Source organism: Saccoglossus kowalevskii, chromosome 7 (genome assembly GCF_978046115.1).
Source record: "Saccoglossus kowalevskii chromosome 7, keSacKowa6.1, whole genome shotgun sequence".
NCBI classification, from domain to species: Eukaryota; Metazoa; Hemichordata; class Enteropneusta; family Harrimaniidae; genus Saccoglossus; species Saccoglossus kowalevskii.
In genome coordinates, this window is record NC_140647.1 from 8723746 (window position 1) to 8748184 (window position 24439).

The 24439-nt window shown below is 36.3% G+C and overlaps 1 protein-coding gene across 1 annotated transcript; it reads left to right on the forward strand.

Annotated features, from left to right (window-relative positions):
- The first annotated feature begins 1374 nt into the window (after nt 1-1374).
- Nucleotides 1375-24435, forward strand: LOC102803839 (mucin-5AC-like). The gene is made up of 36 exons (XM_085501764.1): nt 1375-1461; nt 1729-1763; nt 1918-1953; nt 4309-4384; nt 4633-4754; nt 5338-5442; nt 5600-5675; nt 6689-6810; nt 7316-7397; nt 7606-7727; nt 7845-7940; nt 8038-8160; nt 8665-8847; nt 9124-9192; nt 9309-9851; nt 10182-10303; nt 10730-10883; nt 11253-11490; nt 12090-12136; nt 12252-12423; nt 12862-13009; nt 13510-13632; nt 13764-13947; nt 14436-14612; nt 14746-14977; nt 15266-15462; nt 15705-15798; nt 17171-17600; nt 17695-18088; nt 18542-18806; nt 18999-19116; nt 19771-20296; nt 20602-20964; nt 21448-21963; nt 22797-24381; nt 24429-24435. Exons 1-36 carry the CDS (start codon nt 1379-1381, stop codon nt 24433-24435), a joined length of 7965 nt encoding a protein of 2654 aa, XP_085357890.1. The 5' UTR covers nt 1375-1378.
- Nucleotides 24436-24439: the final 4 nt, after the last annotated feature.

Genomic DNA, 24439 nt, shown 5'->3' on the forward strand with positions numbered 1-24439 from the left:
CTAACTCAGGCTGTAGTCAGTAGTATATTGCAATTCATTTTATTGCATTCGTCCATGTCCTGTCGTGGTATGTGGTGACCACGGTCTCCTTGTCACAGCCACCTTATGCGACTGCGTCGGTATGGGTATGTCTACGTATGTACCGGGGAATAATTTTTCTACACAGTCAGTCAGTCAGTCAGTTTTCATCATGTACAATGAGTTGAATAACCATTATTCTAATGTATTACACCCGTACCCTGTTTTAAATGACAGTGCTACGCTGTATACTAGTGATTTAAAACATGTCGCGCGTGGTATCTGTAAAATGTCACTAGTTGCAACAATCGAACTCGTCATTTTGGTTCCTAAGGGCCGTTGCCCGAAACGTCTAGTTATGTGGAACAGGATTACTAGCTACGACTTTTTATAAGCGCTGTAGGTTGTAGTAAGTATAGTTATTGAGTAACATTGTGATGTTTTTGTAGGACGGACAACTCATGATTTAATCAAAGTAAAAAAAATCTACATGTCTAAAGTATTGGCTAAATGTTTAAAATCTCTGACCACTATTTTTTCGGTGCGCCGACGCCGATAAAGAGGTTTTTATATGTTAATTAATGCTGATCATCGTCAAGTGATATATATTTGTCAACAGCTCTGCTACCCCACACCAACGGAGCGGTCATGCTGAGTATTTCGAATCAATCCTACACTGTATATATATGTGGTTATAATAATTAGTGACAATCATTTATATTGTTTGAGATTTATTTTCTGCCATGTTTTTTTTTTTCTGTAAATTTAGTTGTGAACTAGATACAAAAACACCGTTTTTATGATATGACATTGTCTTACGCTATTTCGCTGTTAACGTTTAACTGACTGACTGGCGGTTCTGCTCCCAGCGACGATCCATTCTAAATATTGACTTTTAACTTGACCATGAGGTATGTTTCATGGCTTCACCCTTTTCTCCGAACGCGGGAATTTTTAATCGATGCTTATTTTATTTTTATCCACAGTGATTCACTTTGACCCGACATCGTGAACTGATACCATATGTATAATCAGGGTCTGGTTTCAACCGACCAATCAGCGAGCACGTTGGAGATGTCTGCGAATCAGTGATTGGAGGAGGATATGGCGAGTGCTTCCGAGTACAGCAAGTGATATCCCGATCCTCCGAACGTATATAAACTCCGTGCAAAGTAAATTTCCAGCAATGTGCCGTATCCTGGCGATATCGGACATATTAAACTTTTTCTATTTAGAACAAACGGAAACGATTAGCTGCAATATTTTATACTGATATATATATATATTATTTCACATTTGTTTAATATATTTCTGCTACAAACGAGGCCATAAGTCTAAAATGATTCTTAGCCGGGCAAAAATGCGAACGACTTGGCTGCTTGTCATTACGGTAATTTCTGTGACGCTTGCATCAGAACTATTACAATCCCAAGACACCGAAAAGTAAGTACATTTCATTTTCTACTATGCATTCACGCATGCGCTTTAAGTTGACTATATATCAGTGTACCACATTCTTCATAAATTCAAGTAAATTCACATTTATTCCAAATTTAAACCATTGTCATGATTTAGATAGTAATTTTTGTAAAATTTGTATGTTTTATATATGTGTTTTAGCAGTTAGTGTAATCATTTTAATTCCTTCTGAGAAATTTTAAGTGTTTCATAAACTAAACTAAACTAACCTAACATATTTGTACATTTCAGTCAACACACGAGGCAAGAAAGGTCGGCTCCGATACGTAAGTTTCTCACCGTCGTTAATTTCATTTGTATTAAAATATCACGTGATATAAATATATGTCGTTAAGAATATTAATTTGTGTATTTTATTTTTTTGAATTTTCTGCTTTTATTGACCCAACTTTTACATTAATTATTGCTTTTCGCCCTCAGTTCGAATCCCATCCGATGCAGAACATATTCCAGAAGGTGAGTTGTACATATATATAATCACCATCATTATTTTTTAGTTCTCGGGGCGTGTATAATTTTTGTTTGTCCTCGCACACAAACTAGAAAAAGTATGTGCGTTGGGACTGTCCGGTTTAGGGTAAATTTGGTACAAACAGAGTTGTTAACTATCAGTTTCTGACAAGTCTATATTTCAAGGCACACCTTTTATTTATTTATTTATTTATTTATTTGTTAACACGCAACATCCCCCGGAGGGAATGAAAAGGGTTACAAATGAGATCAAACCTGATCTGCCTCGACCCTCGATTGGACACTTCAGTACCGGTACTCTATAATATGCTATTATATACAACCCAGGTTTATTGAGTCGGGACTGTGAAGTGAGAAAAACGCGGCGAGGGACACGCATTCACTTTAATGGTGTTAACGCTCGTGTAAATAATGTTGACCATGACTGAACATTTCTACGAAATATGGAAGGTTGGTCAAAGCTGCAGTTGGCTTAAGTCCTTGACATGCGCGTACACCTTGTATCTGGGTGCTGATACACCGAGCTGCAAAACTAACTCCGTACAAGCCAGAATAATTTCACCCCAAGTATCGTAATGATATAACGGAACTTGAAGAATTGAATTATACTAATGCCTAGTTTTCGTGCACGCTATGTCTGTGCCGATATTTACAATATTTGAGAGGAATTCTAGATCATCCGGCGTTCCAGGTGTTATTATTTGCAAAATTATTGTCAGATGTTGTTGGTTTCGAGACAGGACTAACCTGCTCCCGAAGAGTATGACCCACGGCTAAACGAAACAATTACACGTTGAACGGAGTTAACCCCAAACAAGCATAAGAAAATTATACTTTTCACCTCCAGTTCCTGAAATGTAATCGTTGGTCTACTTCACTTGAATACGGCCACGCTATCCAATTACGCTACAATGATTACATAATACGGATAGTGTCTCGATCCGAGTATTTTGAACCCAACACTCCCTGAGAGTTGACACGCTGAACAAATGAACCCCATAAAGCTACTCGATTCATCTTTTTTAGTATAATTTTGGGTGAAAAATTGCCAAAACATATTCTTGAGTAGAAGCGCTTCTATATATTACCAACGTTTGCCAATTGAAGAATTGTTTATCAAAATTGTCTCAAGTGTAGACAAATATGTTTGTAGTATTTTAGTTAATTTTGTATTTCAGATTCTAAAATTATTTTAGATTAGTTGTCACGGTGTTATTTTATGTTTCTTATATTAGACTTTACTCAAGCATTTATTTTTGTGTACGTTCTAAATAAAACATTCTATTCTATTCTATTCTATTCTATTCTATTCTATTCTATTCTATTCTATTCTATTCTATTCTAGCCTCATGACAGTACCCCTTCCCGCCACATTATACACTCCCTTAGTACTGCCCTCCCCATCTATTACATCAACCCCTTTACAACAATACATGTCTATCATTTGCCAACCGTGTTCACATTGTGAGGTCACCACCCGAACGTCTCAGTACTTGCTTGTTCATTGACGTGAATAATTTCCCATTTATTGTCGGAAATTTTCCTTCCAAACTAATTAACATTACAAACTCGGATACACCATGGAGGTATAAACAGATACCTCCCTGTATATACTAACATTTACGTGATTGATGCCAGTGCGTTTTTCCAATAAACTGAGGAATTCACGCATTGGGTTTTGAGCAACTTCGACGTTCAGTAACAGTAACATTTCATTGAATCTTTAGAAAAAGAACTTTTCTATCCGTTGTTGGCAATAAATATATATGTAACAAAAACTAAAAAATAATACATGTACAAATAACAATCAAAAGAAAAATTACGCAATTTCATTTCGTGTTGTGAAAAACGTTTACAAAACGTTCAATGTTTTTGATCATTTCCATCACTACTGTAAGACCATTTATTTTCACTGGTATTTAATTTCACTATTTAGGTGCTTTTAGCAATTTTATTGGATTTTAGGTTCATGAATGTGGCCGGGAAACAATGAGTTCGACTGTTATTTTTTCATGTTCATTAAAAATAATTTAATTTAGCGAATTTTACTTCTCAACAAACATAGCGAATTTAAAAACCAGCGAATAATTAATGTTTCACCAGTATTTTCAAGTAGATGTACAAGTTTCTGGAATGAAATGGTGATTTTAGCAAGGAATGCAGTATCTGTCAGAATTGTTTGTGGTCTAAAATAATATTTAGGACATGAATTATTATTTTCTATTCCTACATGGATTTAAGTCACCGCGTCTACCCATGATGGCCTAAGAACTACAATGTAATAAATAGCCAAGACAAATAACATTATTATTAAAAAACCGTTGTTATTTGTTTCACTAGAAAACCGATGTCTACAGAATGCGCCAGAGAGACCAAACAACGGACACATCGCATTCCAGATATCATCAGAGACGCAGTAAGTAATGCAAATCATGGAGCTAAAATGCATTTTTTCAGTTGCACGTACGTTCTCTGTGGTATATGCCCGAAGTATTACTATAATCACAGTCCCTCTATCATGATAAATTCCTTTCTATCATCGTTTCGTTACTTGCTAATCACGCCATCTAGCGGCCGTTTCGGAAAGCGGAAACAGGAAGCTGGGGGAAGCGCGACGTTTGACTTTGGAGTAATTCTGCTGTACGTTTTTTTTTTCATATTCAGAGAATTATATGCCTCGTGTCTTAATGGTTTTGAATGGGAAACTAACCCAAGATATACCGTGTTCACCTGTAACAATAATGACGGTGTCTGGTCGCCAGAGTATACGTTGCCAAACTGCATTCGTAAGTAGTATTCATTGCTTGAGGAAGAGTTCATGGTGTTAAAATTTGACAGCAGTGTTGATTTTGTATTTAAGATGGCGGGTGAGCAATATTCCTGCACAGGGAAATCAGTTTGACTAGAAGAATGTCCCTCGAAAACAAAGAGTTAGATCACGTGTTGTGTTTTACCATAGTTACCGTGCTTTAGCTCAGCTTTACATACTGGTGCGGCAAATAAATAATCCGATGAATCTAATTTTGTCTACAGTCAACATCATCCTAGGCCAATCTGTTTAAATATAGATGTTCTGTACCGGATGTTTTTTTATACATTTTTTATGAATAATAAATTTAAATCAAATAATTAAAATATGGATTCATATTTTGAAAAAAATAACAAACAGAATTATAAAGTTCATTGACTGTGTCTACATCCCCAACCATAATAATTATAAAAATCTTCTCGTTACTACCTCATTTTTTTCAGAATAGATAACTGTATTTTTTTTATCTAACCATTTAAATTTTTTCTTTAAATTGTATGTGTTCTTAATAAAGGTTAAGGTTCAATCCGTAATTTCACTTTGGTATCCTTTGTTTACAGCAATCTGTAGTCCACCTTGTCAGAATGGAGGTATCTGTTCTGCACCAGGCAGCTGTCAGTGTTTATTTGGCTTCTCAGGCAGTCTGTGTCAGGATTCCTCACAAGGTGAGTTGATGTCTGCATGGCCTTATATTTAGACACCGTCCTAGTTGTTATCCCCATATGTATGTTTCAAATTTCACTTTTATATATTAAACAAATTTTGTGAACTTCCAAGAACATGAAGCTATTGATTGACTATGATTTCTTACTATGTTTCCAGGAGCAGAGCCCAGCTGTGAAGTACTCTCATCACCTCTCAATGGTGAAATAAGCTGTGTTCAGGATAATTTTGGGCTGTAAGTCACTTTTATTAAATTCATTCTTTTCTTTTATTCTTATATGTTTATATTATTATGATTATTTTATTTCCATTTCTTTAAAGAAATACATGTATACCCCACTAACCTGGGGGAGCAGGTTACGCTGCATATAAAAAAGAAAGTTACAAGCGTGACTTTAATCATCTCAATAAAATAAAATAAAATATTATAACTCATCTATTGGAGAACTCGCACTAACAAATTATATCTAATCTGAAAAGCTGTGTATACAAATCTTGCAAGAATTTGGATGATTTCATGGTTATCCTGAGAAAAAATATATAAGTTTACTGATAGGCGAAAGGAGCTCAAATTGTCGTTCAATTCAATCAAAAAGTGGTTTTCGAATATGGTTATATGCTGGACAAACTACCAGAAAATGAGTTTCATCTTCAACAGCATCAATACATATTTGGCAGGTTCTATTATCCACTGGAGTTCCATAATATCTACCGGTCTCAATGTGTAACTTATGATTAGAGCACCGAAGTTTAGTTAAAGCTTGTCTGTGCAGGGGAACACGAACGATATCCAAATAATTCTCGTAAAAAATATTTATTTTAAGTTAGCGAAACGTTCGTAACTTATTTCTACAAGCCATGATTCTGCACACTGTTGATTTCTTCAATCTCAAGCAACTGCTGCATGTATATGTGTTTTTTTTCCTGCATTTTGGAGCATTATACTGCCCATTATTGTGTGGCAATAGGGTTGGACGGAGATGTTTGCTTTAATAATTGGAACACATTGTGCAATTCTCTGTTCTTGCTTTGTTATTATGCAACAATTAGCAGCGTGTCATCATTATTCTCTAAATAACATTAGATATATGCATTTATGTCAAAACTATTGTAAAAACAAATTGAGAATGTAAGTTTTAATGCAGTCAATCCAAACACATTGATTTCTGCGATTTTATAACAATAGTCTGTGTATATATCTGCATATGCAAATCTATTTGTGTCAAATTATATTTTTATTTTTTTTAGGGTGTGTGAGGCTGTGTGTAACGATAATTATCACTTTGAAAATGGTGGTAGTACTCTTGTGTACACCTGTAACAATGCTGACCATCGCTGGGCACCAAATGAAAACATTCCAGATTGCACATGTAAGCTGAGCTCCTCCAGTTATAGTCATCATCTATTTTCATTCATTTTAGATGCCTACTCATAAAAAAAAATGTTGTTCATAAATCACATGGCACTGTTCACTTTTCTATCATGTACAATCATTGTGCTATAACAGCATTCGGTTTTAGTGTCATAATTTTGAAAAAAAAAACGGCCAAATATTCAAACCCAGATTATTGAAAAAATTCAAACAAAAAGTCACAAGATATTTTCTCACTCTATGTCAATACTTTTAAATATTGCATACACTGTTGTATCTCCATAATTTGAACCAATGATAAAATCTAAAATGTAACCATAATTTTTTTGAAAAGTAACCTGGATACTCCATACCTTTTTCTAAGTCAACTTTCTTATATTTGACAGGGTTATATGTACAATTTACTGAAAAATGAATAAATTCTGCATATTTGTTTTTATGAGTAGGCTTCTTTTTTAAGTTGCACTGATGGTTATTAAGTTTCTTACACCTTTTTATTCCAGCTGACTTTGGCAGTGAAGTGTGCAGATACCTTGACCCAGCCAGCAACTCATTCACCAGCTGTCAACGAGGTTCAACAGAAACGTAAGTCGACTTTACATTCAAAATACCCAACTCCCTATTAGTTCTATAGAAGTGAACTCTTTAGTCCAATAGAAGTGGGCTCTGTAGTGGTCTTCATGGTCAAGTATTTTTTTCATACCTGCACTTCAGCATTTACTCGTTTCCAAACAAAGAGTTGCACAGCTTCCCTAGCAATAGAGTAACTAACAGTGTTTTGTTATTGTTTCAGGTCTTGTACTGCAACTTGTTCCCATGGCTACCAGATGAGTAACGGAGAAACATCCGTTACTTATGACTGTAACCATTTAAGTAATCAGTGGATACCAAGCGAGGAATTTCCGCGCTGTGACCGTAAGTTTTCTTCTGTTTTTTTAGTTTTCTTGATATTACATCAATTAGAAAAATGACTTTAACATCTTTATGAAGAGAAGTACTGCATCTAAATGCACTATTTTTTTTTCTAAACAGCTGTATGCGACCCACCATGTCAGAATGATGGACTCTGCCAAACCCCAGGGAGGTGTTTATGTCTCCATGGTTACACTGGAAACACCTGTGAAATCAGTAAGTATTTTACTGCATAATTTATTTGATTAATAGTTTTAAAATATGAAAATAAAGATTGCTGTTGTGACATAAAACGTTTTCATATCTGTTATAGGTCCGGAAGATTACTGTGAGAATAATCTGTGTCAGCATGGTAGTACATGTTATAGTAACCCATCCACTCACAGCTATTATTGTTCCTGTGCAGATGGATTTAACGGCTTCTACTGTGAACATGGTATGTTGTATTTCAAAGAGGTATAATTTTCATTTACATGTGAGTCTTTGGCAAACTTTGATAAATTTGCTGGTGCTTTGAAATCAACTTGTTCCTACGATAAATTTCTACAATGCCATTATGATAGGAAGACAACCACACAGTTCTGGAGTATGGTTTGTCTGTGTCATTATGATAGGAAGACAACCACACAGTTCTGGAATATGGCTTTTATGTCATTATATGAACACACAGTATTTTTATGTTGATCCCAAACATGGAATTTGGTTTGTAGCAAAAGCACTCCATACACATAATTCCACATACAAAATTCAGCAGAGATAAAAGTGACATTCGGTGTCAAGAATTGTCACACAAAAATATATTAAAAAAATATAATATTCTGTTGTATTGGTAGATAGTTTTAAGAAATCTTATATAATTTGCATGTGATTTTGAAATTCAATGTCAAAACACTGGTCTATACAGCACATTACGCTTTACTTTATCACTTCATTCCTACAGTTGTTTGTGCTGAAAGATCTCCAGACAATGGTGCTCTGGCTTGCACACTTAATAACACTATGAAAAGCTGTTCTTTTCAATGTCTGCCTGGATATCAACTTTCTCAGCCAATCACTAACTCATATCAGTGTCACCTGATCACTGGTCTTTGGACTCCTGAACTACCTGAGGTGTATTGTATACGTAAGTATTACTTTTCCACCCTAATGAAAAGCACCGCATGAGACACACTGTTTTCCATATTTGTACCCGTGATGAACATCACATGTGTAAATAATATTGTTCATTTGTTGACACAAAATTTGAATGCTTGCTGCATGACAACTGTAATGCTCCAAACCAGATCATTAACAAACTTTTTGTAGCAATTTTGATTTTTTTTTAATGTATTTTATCATAGACTCTATAGATATATGAATTTTACTTTATAAAAAACTTTTTCAACTTCTTGTCTTTCAGCTGAAGTGGTTCCAACACAAGCAGTCATCATTCCTGCTATGTATCCTACATTAGGACCAGTTGGACCAGGTAATTAAAGCCACTTTTTTCACAACTCCAGTGACACACTTTAACAAATATGACACATGTAATTAGTTTATGGTACAATGAATTATTGATCACTTTTTAAATCTGAATTTTTTCAGCAAATCCCGATCCACAGCAAGGTGGGTTCTGTTTCACCTGGGGTCAGAGCCACTATCGTACGTTTGATGGATCAATCTACAACTTCCGTGGTGGTTGCACTTATCTTCTTGCTGGTAATTGTTTGGACAACAGCTTCAAAATCCAAGTACATAATGACAATCAGTGTTTAGATGCTGGACACTGTAAACGCTCTCTCACCCTGTTTGTTGGCAATATTGAATTCTCACTTGACAGTACGCTGAATGGTGTTCTCGTCAGCAGAAATCAACAACCTCTAAACATACCCAACAACATCAATGGGTTGGACTTTTCTAAGGTTGCGGACTATATCATTGTCCGCAGTGGTTTAGGCTTTACTCTTAGATGGGATGGAGCTGAAGCAATCTCTGTCAAGGTTTCAGAGTCACTTTTTGATGAGACTTGCGGTCTTTGTGGGAAGTACAATGAAGACGTCATTGATGATTTTACAGATATCAGTTCTACTGTGGTGAGGTCTGTCTTTGATTTTGCCAATAGCTACAAAATGAATGAAATCTCTGAAGGTAGGTCATTTTTAGGTTTCTGCCATTGTTGACATTTCAAAACATGTCTGAACATAATTTTGCTGGTAGAAATTGACTCAACTTTCTAATGAGAATCCCATTTAAATTTTCACTTCTACAAAATTTCTTGATTTTCCCAGTCTCATGAAATTCATAAAAATTGATGAAAATAAAGTACTAGTAGTAATAATTTTTAAATGATGTTAAAATTCATAGTTATTTATTAAATTTGTTTTGGTATTTATATTATCACAGTATTTTGTTATTTGCTTAAATCACAGACCTTAGATTTATGCTTAAATGAATGACAATTTTTTCTCTGTTTTTCAGATGTTTGTTCAGATAGCAGTCAGCAGTCCCTGTGTCACCATAGTACAAATGACGATATTGAGATAGCACAGATAGCAGACAGACTCTGTAATCAGCTTTTAGATTTCTCAGCTTGTCATCATGTGAGTATTCTTTTCTTCTCTATATTTCTGTAACACCACAGTTTTAGTTTGTGCATGGAACATAGAGCTCGGCTAAATATCAACGTTTGGAATTTTAGAAGAAAAAGTTGGCCAAGCTGGGTTCAAACCATGACTTTGGTGTTGGGAGTTAGTACCTGTAATGTGGTTAGGATTGATATATAAATGAAGAACTTTTCATCAGATTGTCATTGTTTATTAAAGTCATTTATCACACCTCGTATGCGTGTTATTTTAAGTGTACCAGCATGGCTGCTCGTGTGTACTCAGTATACTTACTACCAAAGGGAGGGAGGGGGTATTATAGATAAGTAAGCAAGAACTTGTCAGTCTGTGTGCTATTGTTATTATTAAAACTGAATTCCTGAATTGAAAATAAACTTCCTACTACTTAATTCTTATATCCAGGCGGTAAACCCAGCACCTTTCTATGCAGCATGTAAAGAAGATGTCTGTGGTTGTCATGGTAACAGTAGCTGCCAATGTAGTAGTTACGCTGCATATGCTAAAGAATGTGCCAGGCATGGTATCAACATTGTGTGGAGATATGAAGAGAGATGTCGTAAGTATATTTCATATTTGTCTTCACTTCAGAAACTTTTTGCTTGAGCTAGTTGGGAATAAATGTTTGTATTTAAAAGAGAAAGAGAGCATTGTTAACACATGAAAGCTTTCACAATGGCCGATATGAATGGTATATAACTGTGCCACAGTAGCTTTCTGATCTCTTTTGCCTTAAGTCCTTTTAATTTTCTCATCAGCCAAAATTTAACGCAATCTCTTAACAGCAAATGTGATTTGAGATTTTCCCGCTAAGATTTTTACAGTGATTTGCCTCTCAGTAATTCAGATTATCTGTCCTGGTGACTGCATGCATATATATATATTTACCAGTAATACTGGCATACTCACAGTGTGTTATCGTTGACAGCTATCACATGTTCTGGTGGTATGGTATATGAACAGTGTGGCAGTGCTTGTCCTAAAACTTGTCAGAAAACTGCCTATCAGTGTGAAGATGATCATTGTATTGATGGATGTCACTGCCCCAATGCCACTGTCAAGTACAACAATGTCTGCATTGCTGAAGATGAATGCCCATGTGTCAATAGTGGTAAAGAGTATACAACCGGATCTGAAATACCCCATGATGATGGCTGCAATGTGTGGTAAGTACGGTAACCCTAGCAACCTCTGGCAGCCATCTTGGATCTTGCTTTCATGTTTGAATGTTGATGCTTTCATGTGTGATAATAAGTTCATTGTTATTATCAGTCGAGTGACATAAATAAGTAATTAGTAAGTATACTGTGGAATACTTTATTTTCGCTGGAATTAATTTTCGCTGAAAAGGCTTTTTAGGTGTTTTGTATGGAATTTATTTTCACTGATTTTTGATGAATTTAATGTGAAATATAGGGAAAAAGTATATTCGCTGGATTTTATTTTCACTGAATCATCCCTTCAGCGAAAATAGCGAAAATAAAGTATTCTACAGTAGTATTTTATTAGTGGTTGTCCATCAATAAAAAAAATAGTGTTCAGGGATTGAAATTAACCTTGCCTGTCTGGGACAGGTCTTAAATTCAACCCCTGATGTTTTTAAAGAATCTAAATGCCTAATGACTAGGTATACAATCACGCATAGTTGTCTATTTGAATAAGATTTCTGTCTTCCCTATACAAATGTACCGTTACAATTGACATATCTGTCACGTCCATATGACTATATAATTATTGGAGAAATGCAATCTCATTCCTATTACAGTACGTGTCAAAGTGGAAACTGGCGTTGTACAGAAGAACAGTGTGGTGGTGAGTACTGACACAAAGTTGCAACCTAAATTGACTAACTATAAATAAAAAAAATTAAACTTGTTTGTGATTATACTGACAGCAAAATCTCAAACTGTATCTTGTTATCTTCCAGCTACTTGCTCTGCATACGGTGATCCTCATTACGTAACTTTTGACGGTCGCCATTATAGATTTACGGGTAAATGTAGCTACGTTTTAATGAAGACTATGGATGATACTTTTGGTAATTTCACCATTAATGTAGATAACGTACAGTGTGGGGATTCTCGTTCAGCCTGTACAAAGTAAGTCTAACACTTTCAAACATCTATGATAGTTTTGGTAATTTCACCATTAATGTAGATAACGTACAGTGTGGGGATTCTCGTTCAGCCTGTACAAAGTAAGTCTAACACTTTTAAACATCTATGCTAGTTTCAAACACAAACCATGATGTATTATTGCATTGTAGTTATTATTGTACATATGTTAATATGAGAAACCACTTCAAATGAAGATGGCATTGTGATCTTTATTATCCTACAATATAAAATATATAACTTTATAATCAAAACTGCGTGAAATTTATTCTCTGTATAATACATATTTTGCTAATTTTTTCTGCTTTTTGGTTGTCCAATATATAACTGCCTATATAAACACTTCTCAATTTTTTGAGGGATGTGACAGTTATTCATTTCATTCGGCCTATTAAGCCTTTGTTTTCAAACTTTGATTGACAGGTCAGTTATGATTACAGTTGATGACACTCATCTTAAATTGAAAAGAAGACAAGGAATTGTTGTAAATGGAAATGATGTTGATAGATCCAGTTTACCAATCAAAATACCGGGATTATTTGTAGAACAAGTGACCGATCTGTACCAGAGGGTGGGTAAACCGTTTCATTTTCAGCGCTAGGAATGTTTGTTTTCATTGCTATAAAGATGACAATTTTCTTTTATTTAAAGTGTTAGCTAGTAAACTTACATTGTGTTAGTGAGCATACATATTTTAGATATCTAGGTACACACCTTTGTGCTGCCAACAGGATTTCTTATTCTGTCTTCTTTATGTGGGTGACTTATTTGTTCACATGAAAATTGGGAACTAAAATTTGCTTGGAAATCAGGGGAATACAACAGAATTCCAAATTATACTTCAAACTTGTTGTGTAATCATGTAAACTATATATTCTGTGTGTATACAACATGTTTATGGATTGCTAACTATACCAATAGTGAGTGATGCATCTCAACAATTATTTCCCAAACAAACCTGCTTCAATCTGAAAGTGAGTTATCATGTCCTGCTACCCATTCTATATGTCATTGTGTAGAATTAAAAGTATAGTGTATTGAAGTAAATTTCGCAATTAACCTTTGTAACAGATAACTTTGGACAATGGAATCCAAGTGAAATGGGACAGTGTTGCAAGAGTTTACGTTACAGTCCCAGCAAAGTTTTTCAACAATACTTGTGGTTTATGTGGTACATTTGACAGAAATCAAGAGGTGAGAATCAACAAACTATTATTTTATGTTGTATTTTGTGTCGTGTATTTCTAGGGTAGCAGTAGTACCACTATCCCAATGTGTGATATTGTTAAGGGTATTATAAAATGCATCTTGGTTTATTTTTACAGAATGATTTTTGGACTGAAGAGGGTGACATTGAGAGACAGCCACGTGAGTTTGGTAATAAGTGGTCTTTGGATAGGAGTTGTGCTTCACCTCAGACGCCACCTAGTGATCCGTGTGAGATATATACACAGAGGAGACAGCAAGCTGAACAGCTTTGTGGAATGCTCAGACAATCTCCTTTTACAGGTTAGCATTACATTTCATGTTTAAAAATGCTTCTTATGATAGAAAGGATTTGTAAAAAAGCAAGGAAAGACAACAATCAGCTGTAAAACAAGAGGAGTTATGTTTTGTTTTTCTGTGTTTTAGATGATAAAATGTTGTATGAGATATCAAAGTTTGTTTTCTGTTTTTGTTGCATTTGTTATTTGTCATGATGCAATATCTGAAACAGGTGTCAATTGTTCCAAAGTCATTATTCATTATTCAAAAATAATGGTAGAAAACAGGTATTGAAACTCAGGCATACAATGTACCGGGGGTATGTTCTTAAATCTCCATTAAGCTAAGGAGTTTTAAATTATCTCAAGCATCATTATACTTTTTTAACTCCAAAAATGTCGTATTTTCAGGTACAAATTGTTTTTGTTTTTTTGTTCTCTGAGTCTATTCTATTCTATCATTGTTTCTAAAACTGTTCTAATTTCAATTGATAAAATCTTATCTGTTTCTAGAGTGCAATAACCTAGTTAACGTTGATGGCGTTTATACGGACTGTATGTTTGACCAGTGTAATCAAGGCGGTGATGAAACACCGTCCGAGGTGCTATGTGATTACCTATCGAGTTACGCTATGGACTGTGCCAATCATGGTTTGGTGCTTGCCTGGAGAGATGTTGTACCCCAATGCTGTGAGTTCATGTCTTTTATAATCAGTCTTTGCTGCTAATAAACAATTTGTATTATTTGTACAAGTCATCACATCAATTACTACTTTATAATTCCAAATGTTTCCAAATTTCACAAATTGTGTGTGTTTTTCAGTTATTGAGTGTGAACGAGAGAAAGTTTACCAGGAATGTGGATCGGCATGTCAAACAAGCTGTGCAGCACTGGGTTACGACTGTCAGCAAGAATGCATACCGGGATGTAGTTGTCCACCGGGTATGGTGGAAGATTACCATGGCAACTGTGTCTTGATTGAAGAATGTCCCTGCAAGTATAATAATAAAATGTATGCCAGTGGTGAGCTCACCCACCAAGATTGTAAAACCTGGTAAGTAACCCTTAGGCTATTGTAAAAAAGTTCAACATTGATGTGTATGTCCATGCTGGATACTTATTTACAAATTTTGCAACCACCATCAGTTGTTTGCTAGCTCAGCTACAAATCTCTCCATTCAAATAAGATTTATTATGATCAGGAATATAGTAGAAAAACCTGCTTGATTAGTTCCCATTCAAATTTTAAACACCTTGTATTAAAATAATAAAAATGCGTGTTAATAATGGTAACATGTTCAAGTTCTATGAAGTGATTGATAAAAGTAATGATTATTTTCAGCCAATGTACTAGTGGTGTTTGGCAATGTGAAGACAGGGAATGTGAAGACACTGAACTGGAGTGCAGCGAAAACATGGAGTTTTCTATGTGTAAAAATAATTGCCCACTCACATGTACAAATATGAATCATGGACGTAGCTGTGCGTCATCAACATGTGAACCAGGCTGTCAGTGTCTTGAAGGTTACGTCTTGGATGGTAAGTTTTTATTTCAGTATCTTTAAGGATACGTCTTGGCTGCCCCAATACTTCTGAAACTTGCTGTAAATATTTTGAAGTCTTACAGTAATGAATTTATTGGATCTGAATTATATTAATGTTAGAGTATATTCAGATGTTATCAGTGCTTTCTCCAGTGACATGCTGCAATATTTGTATAATAGATTCTGTGTTGTGTTGGCAGACATGTTCAATATTGAATAATCATTTTATTTTGACAGATGAACAGTGTATCCTTCCACAAGACTGTCCCTGTCACCACGGTGGTACAAGTTATCAGACTGGAAATACAATATTAATGGATTGTAATACTTGGTAAGAAAATTGATTTAAGGTTTTTGGCTAAGATTAAAACAAATGATAGGATTTCTCTGACACTCACACTATAGTTTTATTATTTTATTTGTCGTTCACAAAACACAGATAAAAATATATGGTCACCAAACCAATTTTTGCACCACTCTCCAGTAAAAAATCTATGAAAATTATGATTTTGAGCTAACAATATCTCAAAATTGTGTTACCTATATACCTGTGATACCAGTCATAAGATAAATACCATTGATGTCAAGAATTATTGGGATTTTCTGATGATTACTATTTTTTATTTTATGAAATCATGCTTTAACCTGGTTTCCTTCGATGGTTTCCCAAAATTTCAACTTTTGCATCTTTTTAGGTAGTTTTTCTTCAAACAAATAATTTGTACTAGGGAAAAAAAGTTGGTGACATAATCAATGTGACACTTTTGAAACAAAAAATTAAACTTGTCACTCTTATTTGTTAGATTGATACCCATTTACTTGTCTCTAATCTGAATTTATAACCTAATTGCTGTGAAAATTGTTTTCAAATATGACAAAACATTAGGAAATTATTATTTTTTTTAAAAATTTATTAGGTTATCATATTTGCTCTATTTAGTGTCCGCTTACATACATGACGAGGTTATTGCCCGCTTACATACATGACAGATGTTTGTGTCCGCTTACATACATGACAGACGTTAGTGTCCGCTTATGTACATGACAGATGTGTGTATGGTATATGATATATACCGGTAGAAGATAATAATTGGTAATCGTAGTCCTAAATAACTATTAAAAATAGCTAGACGTTTCGAGCAATGGCTCTTTATCGATAGCATAGAAGAAAGTGTTATAACGTACAGGTAGAACATAGGAACGTAAGAACGTGCATGAACTATAAGTTAGAATCACAAAAAATTCCACAATAGAACAAATAACGCGCCTTAGGTAGTGAGCTCAACAAATGAGTTGAACTGTTTGTTAATACCATGGGGTTCTTTAGTTCCAAGGCGAAATATAGTTTCCTCCTTGACACGCCTGAGCTGATTTTCGTTGCCATTGACAACACATACACCAGAAATAGACATATCTGTAATATTATGTCCACTAGAATTAAAATGAAATGAAACCGGATAATAACGATTTTTCTGTCTAGTTTGCCGTAGATGCTCAGCAAACCGCATGTATGGTATATACAGTGTATGGTATATACAGTTTTTGGTTTACGTGCACTTCTATTTTTAGAGATACTAATATTGTAAATACAATTTTGACATTAAAGTTTTTATTTATTTTCACTTAAATGTAATTTAATTTAGTTTTTTATTGTTGCACTTTCACATTTTATTTAAATTAAATTAAATTTTGTTTTATTACAGTACTTGTAATGGGCAACACTGGGAGTGTACATCAAGTGATTGTCCTGAGGTCTGTACTACATGGGGCGACTCGCATCATGAAACATTTGATGGTAAACTATACAGATTCCAGGGCCATTGCACATACACCTTATCTCAAAGCACTGCCAACAATCCTCACATCCAGTATTCTGTAACTACAGAAAACATCCCGTGTGGTACCAGCGGCGTCACATGCACGAAATCTGTTATTTTCACTGTTGGTAGCGGTAATGATCGTCAACGTATTGAACTGGTAAGAGATAATCCTGTAGTTTTTCCTAAGGATTCTGTCTTTCAAGTCTGGGAAACAGGAAGGTTTGTGTTCATACGCATCCAGGAAGGTGTAACAGTGCAGTGGGATAGAGGAACCAGAGTTTATGTCAAGCTTGATCCAAAGCATAGAGGAATGGTAAGTGGAAAAAGCAAATTTTTATTTTTTCAGATATAATTTATAATTTGCTTGAGTCAGAATTAAAACTTATGAGAGATATTTCTTTCCCCAGGTTGAAGGTCTCTGTGGGAATTTTAATAGCAATCAAATGGATGACTTCCGATCACCTGCAGGCGGACCATCAATCACGTCATCATTAGAATTTGGCGACAGCTGGAAAGTGTTTGAATCATGTCCAAACTCTGTACATGTTAACGATACCTGCAGCCTCGCTCCTCATCGCAAGGCATGGGCTGACAAGAAATGCAGTATTTTAAAGGGACCTTTGTTCCAACCGTGCCATAGTGAAGTTCCTTATGAGCCGTACTATGAGACGTGTGTGTATGACGCATGTGGTTGTGATACAGGAGGAGATTGCGAATGCCTGTGTACTGCCATTGCTACCTATGCTGAAAAGTGCAACATGATTGGTATCTCAACTCGCTGGAGATCGCAATACTTTTGTCGTGAGTATATTATTACCCAATCATCAGCATTAAAGCCACTATAAATAGTACTTTTCGTGAGTGTGCCAGGCCAGACATAATGGGGAGACCAAAGCCACTGTACTCTTGGCGAGTGTGCCACAGATATAGTAGAGAGACCTGAGTCACTGTACTCTTGGTGAGTGTGCCACAGATATAATGGGGGGTGGGGGGGGGGGCGCACCAAAGCCAAAATATTACAACATTTATACTATAGTAAATTATGCTTGGAAAGGCTATGGTTTGAATTTTGGAATATGCTATATCTTCAATTTCTCAGAGGATTGAGTGTGAGTTATCATCTTCCTCCATGTACAGAGATAAATATATTATTTGTTTCTGACTGAAGCCAGTCAATCCCCGACCCACGCTATCAGATTGAACTAATGCACCACTTGTATACATTACCATGAAATATATTTATATTCACAATAGCTATGCAGTGTGAGGGATGTGGTCATTATGAAGCATGTACCAGTGCCTGCCCCAAGACGTGTGATAATTACTATCAATATGACACTGTAATGGATCAGTGTGATCAAACATGTGTAGAAGGATGTCAATGTCCGGATGATGAAGTTTATGATGTAGAATCCAATAGGTGCATTTCCCCATCAGAATGTTACTGTCTTAAAATCGACGGTGTGAAGTATTTTGAAGGTCAGACCATACAGAGCCTTTCTGATGATTGTCAAACATGGTAAGTGTTTAAACCAGGATTTTATACCACAATGATGAAACTGAACACTCAAAAAAATGGAAATCTACTTGGCATGGGAGAATTAGAGTCAAGTCTTATGAGCACTGCAGAACTAGCATATACATTTTTTTTTACAACAACCATTCAACTCAAAACTTGTCTTTTGATAACTTGTTTTCTTTTTCTTTCCAGTTTTTGTTCCAACCATAGTCTACATTGTCTGGGACAGCCCTGTGGATTCACTCCAGCAACCACAGCATACCCTACCTTATCTACTGTATTCACAACAATACTACCAGCTACTACCATGGTGACCACTGGAGAAATTTCTACATTGCAGCCAACTATGGAAGCAACGACTCCTGCCATCACAGAACAAACAACATTGCAACCAACTACAGAGGCAACGACTCCTTCCATCACAGAACGAACAACACTGCAACCAACTACAGAGACAACAACTCCTGCCATCACAGAACGAACAACATTGCAACCAACTACAGAGGCAACGACTCCTGCCATCACAGAACAAACAACATTGCAACCAACTACAGAGGCAACGACTCCTTCCATCACAGAACGAACAACATTGCAACCAACTACAGAGGCAACGACTCCTTCCATCACAGAACGAACAACATTGCAACCAACTACAGAGGCAACGACTACTTCCATCACAGAACGAACAACACTGCAACCAACTACAGAGGCAACGACTACTTCCATCACAGAACGAACAACATTGCAACCAACTACAGAGGCAACGACTACTTCCATCACAGAACGAACAACACTGCAACCAACTACAGAGGCAACGACTCCTTACATCACAGAACGAAGAACATTGCAACCAACTACAGAGGCAACGACTCCTTCCATCACAGAACGAACAACATTGCAACCAACTACAGAGGCAACGACTACTTCCATCACAGAACGAACAACGTTGCAACCAACTACAGAGGCAACAACTCCTTCCATCACAGAACGAACAACATTGCAACCAACTACAGAGGCAACGACTCCTTCCATCACAGAACGAACAACATTGCAACCAACTACAGAGGCAACGACTACTTCCATCACAGAACGAACAACATTGCAACCAACTACAGAGGCAACGACTCCTTCCATCACAGAACGAACAACACTGCAACCAACTACCTCACCATCACCAACTACATCTGTCACTAGTCCAATACCAGTGAGTTCGGCGATGCCTTGCGATAGCTGGACTCCATGGTTGAATTCTGACATGCCATTCTTGGGAAGCATTGGAGACATGGAAACGCTACAGAATCTGAGAAGCAAGTACACATTCTGTGAACGGCCAAATATGATTAAATGCCGAACAGTCAATCAACACTATGCACCTAATGAACAGGATATAGGAGTCACATGTCAACTCCATCATGGTCTTAGCTGTGTTAATGCAAACCAAACATCTGGTCTGTGTTACGATTATGAAGTCAGTTTCTTCTGCCCTTGTGGTAAGTCTAGAATTTTACTGTGTTTTAAAGACTCTCATATTATCTTTCGATGTGCTAAGAAAGACTTATTCAACATTTTTTATTTGATATCATTAAAAATTTATTGTCACTATAGACTCACCTTATCTTTTGAGGCACCAAATGTGATGCTGTAGCTTTAATTGTGTTCAATGATTTTTTGAGATTTGTGTGTGAATAGGTTTGTATAAATTGATGAATATTTTGGTTGACTAGTGAGTTAAAGTTGATAAATGGTCTCGTGCCAAACGTTCATGTCACTGTTTTGTTTTGTTTGTGTCCTATAGAGGAAGAAACTACTGTGACCTCGCCTACTGTAAGCACGTCATTTGTTAAAACTACTCCAGTAACTTTCCATACTGTACCACCAACACTGTGTACACCCGGAATGACACCATGGATGAACATAGACTCTCCTATGGATGGTGATGGTGACATGGAACCTTTAGATGAATTACGACAGTTTTATGGATTCTGTCGTTTTCCAGAAGCCATAGAATGTCGTGATGCACAGACTGATGAACTTTATACTAAGACAGGAGAGACCTTAACATGTGACTTGATGAATGGCTTGTTATGCTTTAATTCTGATCAAATTAACGGGCTATGTAGAGACTACAAGGTGCGACTGGATTGTGGCAACTGTGGAGGTAAGAAATAATGCACTAACTAAGGAAATCTGTGATAGCAATAATTTAATAACGATTTTAATACAACAAAATAATGTAACCCTTTGAGCACCATTGTCAACTTGTGGCACCACCTTTTTTTTCAATACCATCTTCTCCTCCTATTAAATGTTGACTGTTTTACAAAATGTGAAAATATTTGCTCTGAATTTTGGAAAATACATGTATCTGCCACTCAAAGGGTTAGGCTTCTTTGTAATCCATGAAAAAGATTCTTATTTATGTTTTCACTACTTGTTTCGCAACTAATATTTGTGAAATTAATCAAATACAGCTGTTTGGAAAACTATCGGTAAATAATCTTTGAGTAAATTATGGCAAACATGGTGGCTTAGACTATTTGGTTATTTCTGTTACAAAAGATATAATGAGTTCAAGTCCATGAACTTCTCACTCCCACTGTTTCATAAACGTCTCACCACTTCATGTGTTTCATGCTTTCAGTGACGAGTCCACCAAATGTAACTGAGTCTACTTCTGTTACTGAATCTACTACAATATCGAGAACCACAATGTCCACAACCACCGGGATTGAAACGTCTTCTCTAAGTCCAATCACCACAGAAGCTGTGACTACGACCACCACTGTCAGTCCAACTACACAAATCTTAACAACTTTGGGTACCTTGAAGCCAGAATGTATCCAGCATGGATGGAGCCTTTATATGAGCTCTGATGTTGGGGGCTACTTAATGGAAGATGGAGACTTTGAAACATTTGAGAACCTGAGGAAATACTACGTTTTCTGCGAAAGACCGGTCGATATTAAATGCCGATTAGTGAAAGATAAAGAGATATACTACAATAACACAGGTCAACGTGGTGTGACATGCGATGTGAATCATGGTCTGGTCTGTCTAAATAGATTGCAAGTGCGACCAAGTCGATACTGTTATGATTATGAAGTTAGTGTGTATTGTATCTGTGAAACGCCACCACCCTCAACACTTCAGCCAGTTGGTAAGTGATATCCCACAATACAATAAATATGACTGCCAAGAAAAATATTTACCAAATGACATTGACAGACAATGTATGTTAATATACATTGTATATTTTGTATTAGAAACCATTTTCAATAGTAGTCCATGCATATTAGCATAAAACTACATTTATTACGTATTTTATGACTAGTTCTAGGTTTACAACTTGATTGATGCTTAGCATAGATCGCCATGGCCTTGGGACATAAACTCGCCTAATAGTAGCCATTTTTATGTTAAACATTCATTCAAAATCAAGCATTTCTGCCATTCCAGAACTGGATTTCTGTTGTGATAATATAGAGTTCATTCAAACTTGGTACATTGAACATTATGTGATCCCCTATGCACATTTGTTTCAGAAGGCCGACTAGTGGCCATTTTGTTTTAACAAATGCTGTTCTGAATGTTCAAACTTTATATACATCGCATCATGTTTACACATATGCACATGTAATAATTTGGTGATACAATTCAATATGGCTGAACGGTGGCCATTTTAATGTCTGCCATATCAGGAGCTAGATCTTGGTTGTGTATGGACGGAATTTGTTCAAATTTGAAATGTACATTGAACATTATGGGACCTTGATGCGTGTCATTTTATGTTTCAGATCGGATTTAAAATGGCTGACTGGCTGCCATTTTGTTTTAATCAATGCTGTTTGATCCAGAGGCATACCTCAGAAATGCTCTGACCATTTATCTTCAAACGTAAAAATTTAATGAACTTCATGAACTACGTCTTACAATTATTTTAATAATATTACAGTTTACCAAATGTAATGATTACTTTATTTTATTCTCTAGTTACTACGACAGAAACCATCAGTACAACTGTGACTGTTACTGAAACTGTTACTACCACAAGAACCACTGAGGTACCACCTACAACTTCAATTGTCCCAGAAACAACATTTCAAACTATCAGTCCAACAGAATTATTCACTGTAACTCTGCCAGAAGCAACATCAGAAATGGCTGAAGAGCAAGGTACAACAATGCTACCCACTGGTAAACCAGAAGTAACAACAAGACCAGTGACAGTGGAAACTACCTCTATTGTGACTAAAGGTCCAGAAACTACTGCTGTACCAGAAATTACTGAAAGAACTACTATTGGTCTGGAAGCAACATCAGAAATGGCTGAAGAGAAAGGTACAACAATGCTACCCACTGGTAAACCAGAAGTAACAACAAGACCAGTGACAGTGGAAACAACCTCTATTGTGACTAAAGGTCCAGAAACTACTGCTGTACCAGAAATTACTGAAAGAACTACTATTGGTCCCGAAGCAACATCAGAAATGGCTGAAGAGAAAGGTACAACAATGCTACCCACTGGTAAACCAGAAGTAACAACAAGACCAGTGACAGTGGAAACAACCTCTATTGTGACTAAAGGTCCAGAAACTACTGCTGTACCAGAAATTACTGAAAGAACTACTATTGGTTCGGAAGCAACATCAGAAATGGCTGAAGAGAAAGGTACAACAATGCTACCCACTGGTAAACCAGAAGTAACAACAAGACCAGTGACAGTGGAAACAACCTCTATTGTGACTGAAGGTCCAGAAACTACTGCTGTACCAGAAATTACAGAAAGAACTACTATTGGCCCGGAAGCAACATCAGAAATGGCTGAAGAGAAAGGTACAACAATGCTACCCACTGGTAAACCAGAAGTAACAACAAGACCAGTGACAGTGGAAACAACCTCTATTGTGACTGAAGGTCCAGAAACTACTGCTGTACCAGAAATTACTGAAAGAACTACTATTGGTCCGGAAGCAACATCAGAAATGGCTGAAGAGAAAGGTACAACAACGTTGCCCACTGGTAAACCAGAAGTAACAACAAGACCAGTGACAGTGGAAACAACCTCTATTGTGACTGAAGGTCCAGAAACTACTGCTGTACCAGAAATTACAGAAAGAACTACTATTGGTCCGGAAGCAACATCAGAAATGGCTGAAGAGAAAGGTACAACAATGCTACCAACTGGTAAACCAGAAGTAACAACAAGACCAGTGACAGTGGAAACGACCTCTATTGTGACTAAAGGTCCAGAAACTACTGCTGTACCAGAAATTACTGAAAGAACTACTATTGGCCTGGAAGCAACATCAGAAATGGCTGAAGAGAAAGGTACAACAATGCTACCCACTGGTAAACCAGAAGTAACAACAAGACCAGTGATTGTGGAAACAACCTCTATTGTGACTAAAGGTCCAGAAACTACTGCTGTACCAGAAATTACTGAAAGAACTACTATTGGTCCGGAAGCAACATCAGAAATGGCTGAAGAGAAAGGTACAACAACGTTGCCCACTGGTAAACCAGAAGTAACAACAAGACCAGTGACAGTGGAAACAACATCAGCAACAGAGAGAACGTTACCAGCCTCAACAACACCATCCATTATCACTCCATATTCACCAGTCTGTGATCAT